Source organism: Piliocolobus tephrosceles, chromosome 7 (assembly GCF_002776525.5).
Source record: "Piliocolobus tephrosceles isolate RC106 chromosome 7, ASM277652v3, whole genome shotgun sequence".
NCBI lineage: Eukaryota > Metazoa > Chordata > Mammalia > Primates > Cercopithecidae > Piliocolobus > Piliocolobus tephrosceles.
The window spans coordinates 2,507,348-2,521,379 of NC_045440.1; the positions used below are offsets into that span (position 1 = coordinate 2,507,348).

The window sequence follows — 14,032 nt, forward strand, 5'->3', positions numbered from 1 at the left end:
TATATATATACAATATGAATATTACTTTCCCTATCTTAAGTATTATCAATCCACTTTCATCCAAAATAAAAGGCAAAACAAAAATTCTTAACAATGAAAATATTGCTTTCAATGAAACAAAATTCAGCTATGACACATTTATGCAATAGCTATGAGTTTTAAAAAATGGTTTTTCCTGGCCAACAGACTTGCCATTCACTAGTTGAACACTAGCAGTTCAGACACTTATGAGTTCTCCAAAGACCCACTAAACACGGTAATTCACAATTTTGCTAAATTAAAAATCTGAATGACACCTGTATTTTGGCTGATGTGTAGGAGGCAGCCTCAAAATTATAGAGGGGTATACATAGCACAACAGCCCCATCTCAACATGGACCTTCTAGTTCTACTCACTTTCTTGTACAGGTCTATCTTCTAAAGTTCTTCAAAGTTTTCTGTTTCACTGTATTTCATGGAGAAAATGTATCTGCTATAGTGAATAGTCCCAAAACTAGGAATTAGGGAAAGACTTGTGACATGAAAGAGAAGACAACTCCCTGAGAGAAAACATAAGAGAGACAGAGGATGGGAAGAGAGGAAATATTATAGAAATAATTACAAGACTTCCAATAATTAAAGGAAGAAGTAAAAGTTCAGATTAATACAGTCGTGGAGTGCCAAACAGCATGGACAGTTTGTAGCAAAGTCTAACAACAACGAAGGCTATAGCCTTTCAGAAAGAAAATGAATCAGCTAAAAACAAAAAACAAAGAATCAGTTGACTGAAGTCAACCTTAACTACGAGAAAAGATATTTTGATACTAAATTTCATATATAGCTAACTTTATTTCCATGTAAAAGTGAAATTAAAATAATCTCAGACATGCAAAATCTCTAAGGTGAACACAGAAAGATCCTGGTTAAAAATATTCATGACAAAAATGAATTCAGTAGTAAGTGTGTGAGCATGTGTCTATATACCATGAATTAACTCAGTACAAATCTATCCTCTCTCAAGACTTCACATTGACTAATAATCACCCTAACAAATAATTACAATATAGGGTTACAAAGAAAACCAAGTCTGGAATAGAGAGCTTCCTTAATAAAGGGATATTGTGAGCTAAGATCTGAGGAATAAGCAAATTACCAGACAAAAGGATAGGAATAAATGTTCCAAACAGAGTAAGGCACAGTAAATCAAGAGGTGAGAAACTCTTTATATTCAAATACCTAAAAAAGTTCAGAATGGTTCAAACAGAGAGAAAGAAATAAGAGACTAAAAAGGCAACAACATGGAATCGGCCGGGTGCGGTGGCTCACACCTGTAATCCCAGCACTTTGGGAGGCCAAGGTGGGCGGATCACAAGGTCAGGAGATCGAGACCATCCTGGCTAACACGGTGAAACCCCATCTCTACTAAAAATATTAAAAACTAGCCAGGTGTGGTGGTAGGCGCCTGTAGTCCCAGCTACTCGGGAGGTTGAGGCAGGAGAATGTCGTAAACCCAGGAGGCAGAGCTCGCAATGAGCCGAGACGGCACCACTGCACTCCAGCCAGGGGGCCAGAGAGAGACTCCCCGGCAAAAAAAAAAAAAAAAAGCCAAACTGAAATCAACTAACTTTCTGCCACAGAAATCATGAAGAGAAGCAGATCATCCCTCAAAATCAATACAGTATATCCAAACTACAAGTCCTTTATTTTATGTATGTCAGTGTGAAGACTAAGACCATTACCAAAGCGACATAATTCAAATTTCTGCTACATGAACTTAGATACAGGTTAAGAAAACTGCTAAGTATAGATAGATACCTATATATAAATCAATCTTGGTAGCCAAAAGGGAAAAAAGGCTACAAAGATTCTCGAAATTCTGCGGATAGTTTTTGGTCTAGCTTCCTTAAATTCAACATAGAATTTGTTGTAGAGATTACTCTGAAGGCCACAGTAGGGAGGCAAAGGTTAACCATAGGACAATGAATGAATCACAGTAACTAGACATCAAATGAAAATGCAGCAAAATGTCCCTGAACATAATTTTTTAAAAAGAAAATCTACCTCTATTTTAATGGTTGATTTGTATTTATTTATTTAAGAGACAGGGTCTTGCTCTATTGCCCAGGCTGGAGTGCAGTGGCATGATCATAGCTCACTGCAACCTTGACTTCCGGTGCTCAAGCGATCCTCCCACCTCAGCCACCCTAGTAGCTGGGGCTACAGGCGTCCCACCACACTGGGTATCCGGTAGATGCATGTGACAGCAATGATCTGACCTGAGCATACCCTGAGAATGACACTGTATGGCAGATGCACCTGAATGTGTGGTCACAGTTCCAAGCTAGGGAATCCGAGAGTGGTCAACCTGGAGATCCATTCCTTATCTACAAGGGACATCTGAGCTCCAAGTCCATCCTGTGGAATGGAACATGGGCCATACTGAGGATTGAGGCCCTTTGTTTTGGGTTAAAGGTTGCCAAGTGGAGGTTGCTGGGGGAGGCTGTTAAGTGAAAATACTGTATTAACTGCATGCTTTTTGCAAGCAGTTGGTTATTCTACCCATCCTGATGCCACTGGGCCATGTGGTAATTCTGTCTGCCACACCAGCAATGGACTGGTGGTTCTGCCCAGCCCACTGCAACTGGAATCTCTCCCCTGCATTTTAGCCCCCAGGACACATTATGTTTCATTCATTGGCTCAGGGTCTCTTTTTTGGCCTCTTGAACCTGGTGCTTTCCCCATCACAGTCAGTAGGGGTACAGCACAACATCCGGCTAGCTTTTTAATTTTTTTTGTAGAGACGGGGATCTCGCTTTATTGCCGAGGGTGGTCTCAAACTCCTGGGTTCAAGTGAACCCCCCACCTTGGACTCCCAAAGTGCTGGGATTACAAGTGAGCCATCACACCCAGCCTGTGTTTATTATTCAATAAATGGTTCAAAAAAACTCTGGCACCTGCTTAGAAAAGAACAATTTTTAAAATATTTACCTCTAAATGTATCGCAAAAGAAATTTAAAATAGATCAAGGTGTAAAATGTCAAAATGAAACCATAACAAAATTAAGTGGACAGTTCCATGATTTCAGGATAGAAGAAGCAATAGAAGAAAAAAAACAAAATTGAAGGCAACAGATTTGAAAAGTTTATAGATTTTAAAAAATGCTTTTTAAGGCAATAGATTTCAAAAGCTTACAGATAAAATTTTAAAGCAAGCCAGGAAAATATTCGCAATGACTTTAACAAAGCACAGATAACAAAGACACCAAAAGGCAAAAGAAAAAAAGAATAGGAAGAGATACAATGCCAAAAAGTAAATGCCAATTGTCTTTTAAAAGTAAAACAGTGACCTAAGAAACGCAAATTTACTAAGTATTGGTTTTATCAAACAACTAAAATGTTTTCAGTGTTGACATTTAGAGACATGTACAAAAATGTTCACAGAAGCACTATTCATAATAGAACACACATAAAAACCACCCAAATACTCAACAGTAGAATGGGTAAGTAGTGGTATATTCACACAACAGAATTCTATACACAATGAAAATGAACAAACAACAACTATATAAGATAGATGAATCTCCCACAAAATAGTACTGACTATATAGTATCATTTATCACAAGTTCAAAACAGACAAAAATCTGAGTGGTAGAGGAATAATGACTCAAAAGACATAGGACAGGAGCTTATGGATTGCAGATAATGTTCTGATTCTTGAGCAGGGCGCTAGTTACCCAGGTGTATTCACTTTGTAAAAATTCAACTCCCTATGCACTTAAGATTTGTACATGCTATGGAGCTATGTCCCCACTAAGAAACTATGGTAATAGCTGATGTTGTCCAGGGTGTGATGACAGGAATTATTAGAATATTTTAGGAAACCAAGTGGTATTTGTTCCCAATGATAAAATCTGAGCTTTCAAGGAAATACTAGAATTCTGTAATAGTTGCAACTGTCGCTATAAGCTGAACAGTTTCCCAATTCTAAAATACTTTTCTGATGAGATTGGTGGTAATATTAACAATTATGCTTATTATTTTTATTACAAAGTTAAAATGTGTCAACATTTGGAATATCTGCATAGCTTCAAGAACCAGTATTTTCTAAATGATCAAGCACAGGTATATCTATTTCTGGATTCTAACAATGAATTCTAACATAGCAGAAGTATAAAAAAATTCACTGATTTGGCTTCAGATTCTACATTGCACCTACCCCTTAGGAAACTACTACTTATCAAGTGAGGGTGTAAAATCAAAGAGAAAAAATGCAAAATTATCTGACAATGTTATTAAAATATTTCTTCTTTTTCCAACAGCATTTTCTGTTTGAAGCAGGATTTTCTTCATATACTCTAACCCAAACAATACACCACGATTGGCAGGTAGAAGCAGATGAGAATTAGCTATCTCCTATTAAGTCAGACATTAAAGGGACTTGCAAAGTGTAAAATAATGCCTCTTCTCATTATTTGCTTTAGAAAATTGCTTTTCATTAAGAATGATGTTTACACATATATTTACATAGAATGGAGTTTATCATTTTATTTTTTAAATTTCTAGTATTATATTGGTTTTAAATTTTTAATATGGTAAGTCTCCATAGACACATCCCACATAAACAAAAGTTACTTCAATTATTTTTAAGAATGTAAAAGAGCGCTGAAGCCAAAAAGTTTGAGAAACACTGCATTTTTACTACAAGCTTTCTTAAGGGCAGGAAATATTCCATTCTCATAATCTTGCTCGTAAATGAATGAGTGTGATTGTGTTCCAGTAAAATTTTATTTATGAGAATAGGTGATGGGCCAGATTTGGTGTATGGGTTGTAGTTTGCTGACCTCTGTTATAAGGTATCATCTGTGGCATTTTTTTTCCATTTTGTATTCTTTCTTGTTTAGTCTTTTCTTCTTGAAATTATTTTTTCTTTTATTTTGAATTATTTTCTGAACTCTCTCCTTTTATTTCTAACTCAGGCATACGCTATACTTCCATGTCTTGTGTATCATTCTCATATTCTCTTTTAGCTAGTGTTAAAATAATTGATTATAATTTTGTCTGTTTTGTGGGCATTTTTTTCTATTAGGTATTAATTGTCTATGGGGAAGTTATTCTCCAAATTCTTCTTGTAAGAATTTTGTATGTATTTGATGTCAGTTTCTTTCACTGCTCATTTTTACAGAAATTAATTACTAAATAATGTCAAGGATAAAAATAAAGGTCTGAGACAGTTACGGTAATCCCCCTTGTCCCTTTTTCTTGTGTTGGACATGCTGCTCTGGCCTAGAATAGATCAAGTCTTTCAGTAAGGTCTGCAGGATCATCTTTTACAGTGGTAGCATTTAAATTATGAAACATCATAAATTTATACCTCCGTTTATATAACCTATGAGACATTTTCTCAGGAACTTTAACCGGAGACATTGTGCTAAGGGCATTTTATAGCTAAAGTCTCTTTTAGTTTATTGGTGAATAAAAAGCATTGTATCTGTAAGAAAAATTGAGTAGGGTGGGTTTCCTAGGGATTTCTACTCAAGTCTGGGAGCTCAGGATAACTCTGGGACTCATTAAAAAAAAAATCACTTTGATTTCGAGTAATTGAAGAAAGTTTTAGGTGTTTTGTTTTTGTCTGCCCATTGTTTTTCTTTTAAGGCTTCATCAGATGTTTAAGTGTGCTTTCCCCACAGCGAGTTACTGAGTTCTTTTCTCGAAACTTGTTTTGCCAGTTTGTTCAGGTATCTTTATAGAATTAAAGTAGTGTGAGCTTAAACTTTTCTTTTTTAAGCTGTTTTTTGGAGTGTGTCAGCTCCCCATTCAATTTAGACAAGTTATTTATTTATTTATGTATTTTGGTTTTGGAAAAGGGAAAATAACATGATGTATAATTTTTTCTCTATCCCTTTTGCCTTTTCAGTATAAACTAAACTGCTGGTAGGTGGCAGATGTTTGGGCTTGTATATTTTTTCTTCTGTGGTAGATTTTCTTTTAAAGTGAAGAAGCGTTTGGTAGTTAGCAGATGATTTCCATGAACTACAAGTCCAAACTGAACAAAATTTGTTTTGAATTTACTGATTGACTCAGGAAACCTTAAAGCTATGGTCTCTGTCAGTTCAAAAATAAACTAAACCAGCCGGGCGCGGGAAAGAAACTCCCATTCTCATCAGACCTTCAATATTAACAGCTCTTAGCAGGTCCCATTCTCATCAGACCTTCAATATTAACAGCTCTTAGCAGGTCCTTGAGAACCAAAAGTTCTCAAGTATGGAAGAAATGATGGCCAGATGCAACATATAGGAGGTAAGTAAAAACCCTATAGTTCTTAGATTGAATTGGAAGTATCAATATTAGTTAATGAGGTAGATTAAAACAGATTGTCAGAATGTCTTAAAAAGCAACACTCAGATATATACTGTCTATAATAGACACACTTTAAATATAAAGACAGACTGAAAGTAAATGAACAGAAAACTACCACGCACAGCATAAGAATACTGAAGTGGATATAGTCACATGTGATACAATGTAGCTAAAATCATAAAGATTTTCTTTTTTTCTTTTTCTTTTTCTTTTTTTTTTCTTTTTTTTTTTTTTTTTTGAGACGGAGTCTCGCCCTGTCGCCCAGGCTGGAGTCCAGCAGCGCTATCTCCTCTCACCACAAGCTCTGCCTCCCGGGTTTAGGCCATTCTCCAGCCTCAGCCACCCAAGCAGCTGGGACTACAGGCGCCTGCCACCACGCCCGGCTAAATTTTTTTTTGTATTTTTAGCAGAGACGGGGTTTCACCGTGTTAGCCAGGATGGTCTCGATCTCCTGACCTCGTAATCCGCCCCTCTTGGCCTCCCAGAGTATTGGGATTACAGGCGTGAGCCACCGCGCCCCGCCAATCATAAAGATTTTCATAGGACATACGTGAGAATTTCTATAACTTGGGGCCAGATAAAAGTTCTTACGCAGGTGACAGGTCAGAGAAAGCAATAACCATAAAATAAATAAATTAAATTTAAAACTTCTGTTCAAATGACTCTCATTAAGAAAATTAATCAGTAATCCATAGCCTGGGAGGAAATATTAGCATATTTATCCCACAAAGCACTAGTATGCATAACATATACTCTTAAACTCAATAATAAAAGATAACCCAATAAAACTGAAGTGTGTCCAGTAAAAAAAAAAAAAAGAAAAGGACAAAACTTCATAAAAGATCTATAAGGCCAGGCGAGGTGGCTCACACCTGTCATCCCAGCACTTTGGGAGGCTGAGATGGATGGATCACCTGAGGTCAGGAGTTCGTGACCAGCCTGGTCAACATGGTGAAACCCGGTATCTACTAAGAAGACAAAAATTAGCTGGGTGTGGTGGTGGATGCCTGTAATCTAAGCTACTCGGGAGGCTGAGGCAGGAGAATCGCTTGAACCCGGAGGCAGAGGTTGCAGTGAGCCGAGATCGCATCATTGTACGCCAGAATGGGCAACAAGAGCAAAATCAAACAACAACCATCAAAAATTGTTGATGGGAATGTAAAATGGGACACATACTTTGGGAAAAAAAGGTGTTGGCAGTTTCTTATAAAACCGGATAGTTACCTACTACCCTAAGACCCAGAGATTCTAATACTAGGTATTTGCCCAAGAGAAAGAAAATCCATGTCCACAAAAAGGATTTCATAAGAATGTTCATTGCAGCTTTATTCATAATAGCCAAAACTGGAATCAGCTTAAGGGTCTATCAACTGAGGAAGGGATACAAAAACTGCAGCATATTCATATAATGAAATCTACTCAGCAGTAAAAAGGAACTACTGATACACGTTACAAAATCAAAAACATTAGGCTGAGCAAAGTAAGTCTTACAGAAAGAGTAAATATCATATGACTGCATTTATATGAAATTCTAAAACAGGCAACTCTTATTCTAGAGTGGAAAAAACGTCAGAACGGTGGCTGCCTGAGGGAAAAGGGATAGTGACAGGATTGAGATAAGGGCTATGAGGGAACTTTCTGTAGTTTCTATAAGGAAAGTCGTAATTTGAGTTACACAGGTATCTGCATTTGTCAAAACTCAGTGAATGTATACTTAAGATTTGCAGATTTCACACTAAAAGATAAATCTTTATACAAATAGTGAACTTAGATAATGATATGCATATTAGCATATTTGGAGAAGCTGCACAGATGCCTACCATTTACACTGATATGCTTTAATAAAAAGATGGTTGATGGATAAAAGAACATATATGTAGGAATACACATGTAATAGAAATTGTACAGTATTATAATTTATGTAAGCATTTCTCTATTGTTGAACAGTTGGCTTGTTACCAATTTTTCTGCTATTAGCAATAAATTTACATATCATCTTACAAATAGCTAATTTGTTCTTTAAATCATTTGCTTCCAAAGAGTAGTACATTGAGGTAAAAGAAAGAGATAGACACTTTGCACATCTTTCTAATTAAAAGTTCTCTCTAAACTTTTTTTTTAAAAGACGTACCTTAAGAAAAGTGTACAGCTTTAAGAAAACACTAAGTAAAATGTAATCCAGTTTATAATCAACAATTTTAAGTCTGGGAAGATATTTATGAAACTAGGTCCCTTTCTTCTATTACCAAATTAGACCCTTCTTAAATCTTGAGACAGGGCATTTGCTTACAAGTAATATTAAGGATCTTGCCAGGCAACGAAAAGTGTAAGATAATTCCCACTGTAAGACTGAAGCATTCTGACTCATTTTATTACCCACTGATAGGCAACAATTTAGAGTATATGGTGATTTTTAACAGGAACAACATTTGTACATGGCCATGCTGAAAAATCCAGAGGAGTCAGGAATGAGTTGAAAAATCTCTGTATTGTTAAATATATATGGTAGTGGATACCATTAAAAAAAAAAAAAACTGGTTTTGATTTTAAAATACCTCACATTACCTATCATAATCCAAGTAGTATAGGTTAACAGGAAGCCCATTTCAAGATTTCTTCGATTTCATGTAAATACTATAAAATCTCAGAATTTAATGTTTTACTAAAGCCTTCAGAAAAAAAAAGAAAAAAGACCTCATTTGAACTTTTCTATAAAAAGAGAACTCATCAGAATATATGGGTCCTTTAACAAAAATGTCACTACTAGATACCAAACTAAGGAGGTATCACTCTCAATTGGTACTATTTATAAAACTCTTTTGACTGCTGTACTTCAAACAATAGAAAATCAGGGTCAAGGACCATATCTGTGGAAGAAAAAGTCTCATATAAATTCTAGTCAACAATAAAAGAATGGATCATCTTTACAAAGCCATCTTAAGAAGACAACAAAAATAGTATTTTGAGAACCTGTATCAACAATGGAAACAAGATTTTGTCTTAATTGCAGATAGGATGATTCCATTACTAACACAGTCTCTAAACCATATTCTAAACAAATTATCACAATCCAAGATAGGATAGAAAGGGTTCCTAATTTTCCTGCTGGAAAAAATATGGTTATTCTTAACATAATATAAATAAAGTGATAAGGATTTAAACACGGTTTCATACCACATCTGAGATCTTTAAAAATGATTTCCAAATGCCACACGTTCTCACTTAAATATGTGGGAGCTAACCCTTGAGTACACACGGACACAGACAAGGGAATAATACACACTGGGGGGCTTACTTGACGGTGGAAGGTAGAGGGTGGGGGGAGGCCGAAAATCAAAAAACTACCCATCTGGTACTATGCTCATTGCCTAGGTGATGAAATAATCTGTACACCAAAGCCCCCAAGACTTGCAATTTAACCATGTAACAAACCTACACATATAACCCCTGAACCTAAAAGTTGGAAAGAAAACAAAATTGTTTCATTTCATTCCATAGAACTGTAAACTCATTTTTAAATAGAAATAAAAGCATTAGTTAACATCATCCCTTCCAACCTTTGCTTGGCTAGCTTGGGCTCACCCTTTTAATACCTGCTTTAAAAAAATCTACCTACAAGGACTTCCTTAACTGCTCTAAAACAAGGATAAGAGCTCCTACTACATACTGGGACAGACAGTATAATGTACGTTTCCTGTCACTCCAGATTAGACACTATATACTCTGCAGGTTTTTGTTGTTGTTGTTTATGCTTCCCCACTAGACTGTAAGCTCCATAAGGCTTACAGACTGCTTGCCATTACACAATTGTGTCAGTATTTAACATCCAATCATCTAAGTACACTAAAATATTTCTGGAACAAATAAACTGTCATTTTTAAATTTTTTCATTCAAGGGATTGTACCAATTTCTCATTTTTAAAACAGCTATTCCATGACAATTCAATTACTATCATAATAACCAGTCACTGATAATTCTTTTCATTTCTCAGCCTATACATGATAAAGAAGACTAAAGTTTAATAAAACTTTAATGTTATGCATTCAATCACGGAAGTGTTGCAAACTGACTACAGGATATTATGTTTTCCTATCACTGAGAATTCTTTATTATTGTGTTTTCCATAACTGAGCTAAAAATTTTCTTAAAAAGCCGATTCAAGGTTAGGTTCTCATAACTACAACATAATTACAGTACTGTTTTATTGTTTATCTTCTAGCTAATCTGGATGTACATAAAACTCTGAAACAGAATAACAAGTAACTATTGTGGCAAATAGAAGACATGTGATTTGAGAAACAAGCACTATTTTGTGTGACTTATCCTAAATACATTAATACACATAAGTATAACTATCATTTGTTGGTGATTACTCATAAAGTGGGATGGTGAGAAATAACCTGATTGGTGAAACAATTTGTTAAAATAGTCAAACTCGGAATAAAGTATGCAAAAGTAGACACCTCTGTTGATTTATAAAATCAGACTTAGGCCTTTCATTTAGCCTAAAGAAAAAGAAATGCTATTTCAATCTAAAACAAGCAAGACCCTTGAGCAAACAAATAGACAAAAGTCTGTTTATGATTCAATCCACTGCATTCCTAGTAAGTAGTGTCTGTATATCAAGAATGAATCCAGTGACCTAATAATGATTTCCTTTAAGTGTTTCTCATACCACAGGTCATGACCCATTAATGGATCACAAGCAGCATTTGCTAAAAATGAAATCGAATAAGACATAAACTATCAGAGGACAACACATGTATTAAGGGAAAGTATTGTTTCCAGAAGTTTTTGATTCAGTTGCATATGTGACAATGTAAAATGTATTTCTAAGTATGGGCTACAATAAAAAACATATGAAAGCTACTGTCTTGCATATCAGCCCCTCCCCATTACTATTTCTCCCAAAAATTGGGAACTCTACACTTCAATTACTCACAAAAATGAAAAGTGACCTTAATCCAGGGTTCTGACAGTTTAAGTTTGATTTCACAAGCTCTAAAATCAAACTGCCTGAATTCAAACTCAGTTTCTACTATTTCCTGAGTGCATCTGGACTTATTTAAACGGTCGATATATGCTTCACTTTTGTCATCTGTAAAATGGTTAATCACATCTCCTAAGTGTGGTAAAAATAAATAATACTACAGTGGGTCAACAAGTTTTACTATTAACAGAACAAACTGAAGAAGTGACACATATATATATTAGAAATGTAAGAGAAACTTAACAGAAGTTATCTTTGGTGTGTTATCTTTGCTGTTTGTGAGCGTGTGATGCCCTTCATTTTGTATTTTTCTGTCCTATTTGGGACAATGTATGTATTTCTAATATAATGTTTCTAATGTATATGACATTATTACCTATGTTTAAAATATCAACAGTAAGTCTCCAGGCAGTGAAATTACAGTCCTTTGTTTTTCTTTTACAGTTTTCTTTATTTTATAAACATTAGGTGTCTTTGAGAGAAAATCATCAACTATTTGCAAAAAAAAAAAAAAAAAAAAAAAAAAAAAACAGACAAGTGTGAGGTCCAGAGCTTAAGAAATGCACACTTTTTGAGGGAGAACTTTGTGCCAGATACTTCTCACCAAACGCTCGCACAACATCATTTTATGATTTTTGCCCATGAGAAAACTGCGGCAACTGACACGAGGTAAACGGTCTGCTACACAACAAATAATAGTGGCCACAATACCAAAGCCTGTATTTCTTCTATCATCATATAATGCATCCAAATATTCTTCTCCAGTTGTTTCACACTGGCATATTTTGGTCTCCCCATCTAGACTGTAAACTCCTTTAAAAGAAGGGAAACTTTCATAAACTTCATTTCTGTCTTTCATTGGGTTACTAAGGCTACAATAGATGCTCCAACATTTGCTGGGTTGTATTAAACCTCTTTTGGTCTGGACTGTCCTCAAGGGACATACCTTTGTAAAAACGAAATAGCACACGAACGATAAAACCACTCTAAAGCTGTCCAAATCTAACTTTATTCCTGCACACCGAAAACTAAACTGTGCAACCACTGAAGAATTTCTTGGATTCATTTATCCCCCCCAACCACGCCCCCATCACCCAGACACCATCAAAAGAAAGGCACCTCTAGTCTTCTGGTGAGGTGTTGAAGAACCATGACCACGCCCCCACTTTGTCCCATCACAGTAACCTGTTTTCTTGTCCTAACTGGACCCTGCACCCAAACCCAAAACCTTTAATAAACAATTCAAAAGTCTCTGACCTGCAGCGAAGTGCAGGGGAGAAGACTTCCGGCCGGCCATGTCCTTTGCATTTACGTTTGCCGCGTCCACCAGCCTCTTTACCCGGGACACGTCCCCATTGCGACAGGCCTCCAGTAGTTCCCGTAGGGCCCCGCTCACTGCTGGGACCCCTGTCCCAGGTCCTGCTGCCCCAGGCCCCAATGGTGCTGTGCTGCTAACTCCGGCCGCCTCGGGGCTCTCCGCCAAGCTCGATCCAGGGGAGGATGGAGAGGAAGATGAGGAAGAAGTCGGGGAAGAAGAGGACGACGGTGAATTGTTACTGCCACTGCCGGCTGGGTTGGGAGCGACCCCAACGGCAGATGAAGTAGAAACCGCTGGGACCACGGGAGCGGCGGCGACGGTACAGATTGTGCTGGTAGTATTGCAACAGCTGGTACCGTCAACTGGGTCCGGGGATCGGGGCCTGTCGGGCGGATCCCGACTGCCATCCCCCTCCGGCAGCGCTAGGCCGTGCCGCGGGGAGGCGAAGGGGGCCAGGCCGCTGGCCGTGGGAGAGGCTGGAGTGGTCCCCGGGGCCAGGCCAGGGCTGAGTGGGGGAGGAGGTGGCGGCGGCGGCGCTGAAGCCCCTGGGGCGGGCTGGAGCTGTTGTTGATGATGGTGGTGATGATGCTGAGAGCGACGCGACGCCGCCATCTTCGGACTCCCCTAGCACTGTCACTGCGGCAACGGCCCCCACCGCCCGCCCTCACTTCCGACCGTCGGACCAATCAGCATCCAGCGCACAGGAAATGATGCTAGCGGGGTAGGAGGGGCCAAAGAGAAAGAGGGAAGTATTTGGAGCTCAGAGAACAGCCAAAGGAACGGGGCGGGGCTTTGTCACTGAGAGGCGGGGTTTGTGACGTGGTGGCGGGCCGGCTGGAGAGATTTGAATGCTGGAACCAGCTCCTGCCGAGATGAGAAACAGTTCCTGCATTTCTCACTTTGAGTCGGCCTGCCCTGCTCTGCTCTGTTTCCCTCAGTCTCCCTTTGCTTGCTCCAGAGCCAGCTGTTGAGATGCAGCTCAGAACAAGCAGAGAATGTGTCGATTGTCATCTATTAAGCGTCCTCGTCTGAAAAATGGAACTAAAAGTACCAACCTCACAGAATTATTAGCGGGATTAAAAGAGCTAACATAGACAAAGCGCTCTGCCAGTAAAACACAACTATAATTAGCCCGTTGGTAATTTTTTAAATTATAGTATTTCTTTTCCAGGTGTCCCCTTGAGCTCTTGTCCCTTCCTTCTAATTTTTCTCACCCTATGTGCTTTAATTCCTCGTTTTTCAATACTGGTTTAGATTGCTAGGATTGGCATTCCAGCTCTGCCATTTGTTGTGTATATATGAGCTAGCTATTTCATCACTCTGTGCCTGTTTTTCTCTGTAAAATTGAAATAATAGTGCAATAAGTGTGAATTATTAAAATAATGAT

The 14,032-nt window shown here is 37.8% G+C and overlaps 1 protein-coding gene across 2 annotated transcripts in view; it reads right to left on the reverse strand.

The window, feature by feature from the left end:
• The window catches only part of TNKS (tankyrase), a 217,619-nt gene extending 203,587 nt beyond the window's left edge, over window positions 1-14,032 (reverse strand). Inside the window, exon 1 of one of the 2 annotated variants that reach the window (XM_023225271.2) lies at window positions 12,585-14,032. In XM_023225271.2, coding sequence (XP_023081039.1) covers window positions 12,585-13,257 — 673 coding nt within the window. In that variant the 5' untranslated portion in view covers window positions 13,258-14,032. The remainder of the gene's footprint in view (window positions 1-12,584) is intronic. The other variant, XM_023225270.3, reaches the window with a different exon arrangement.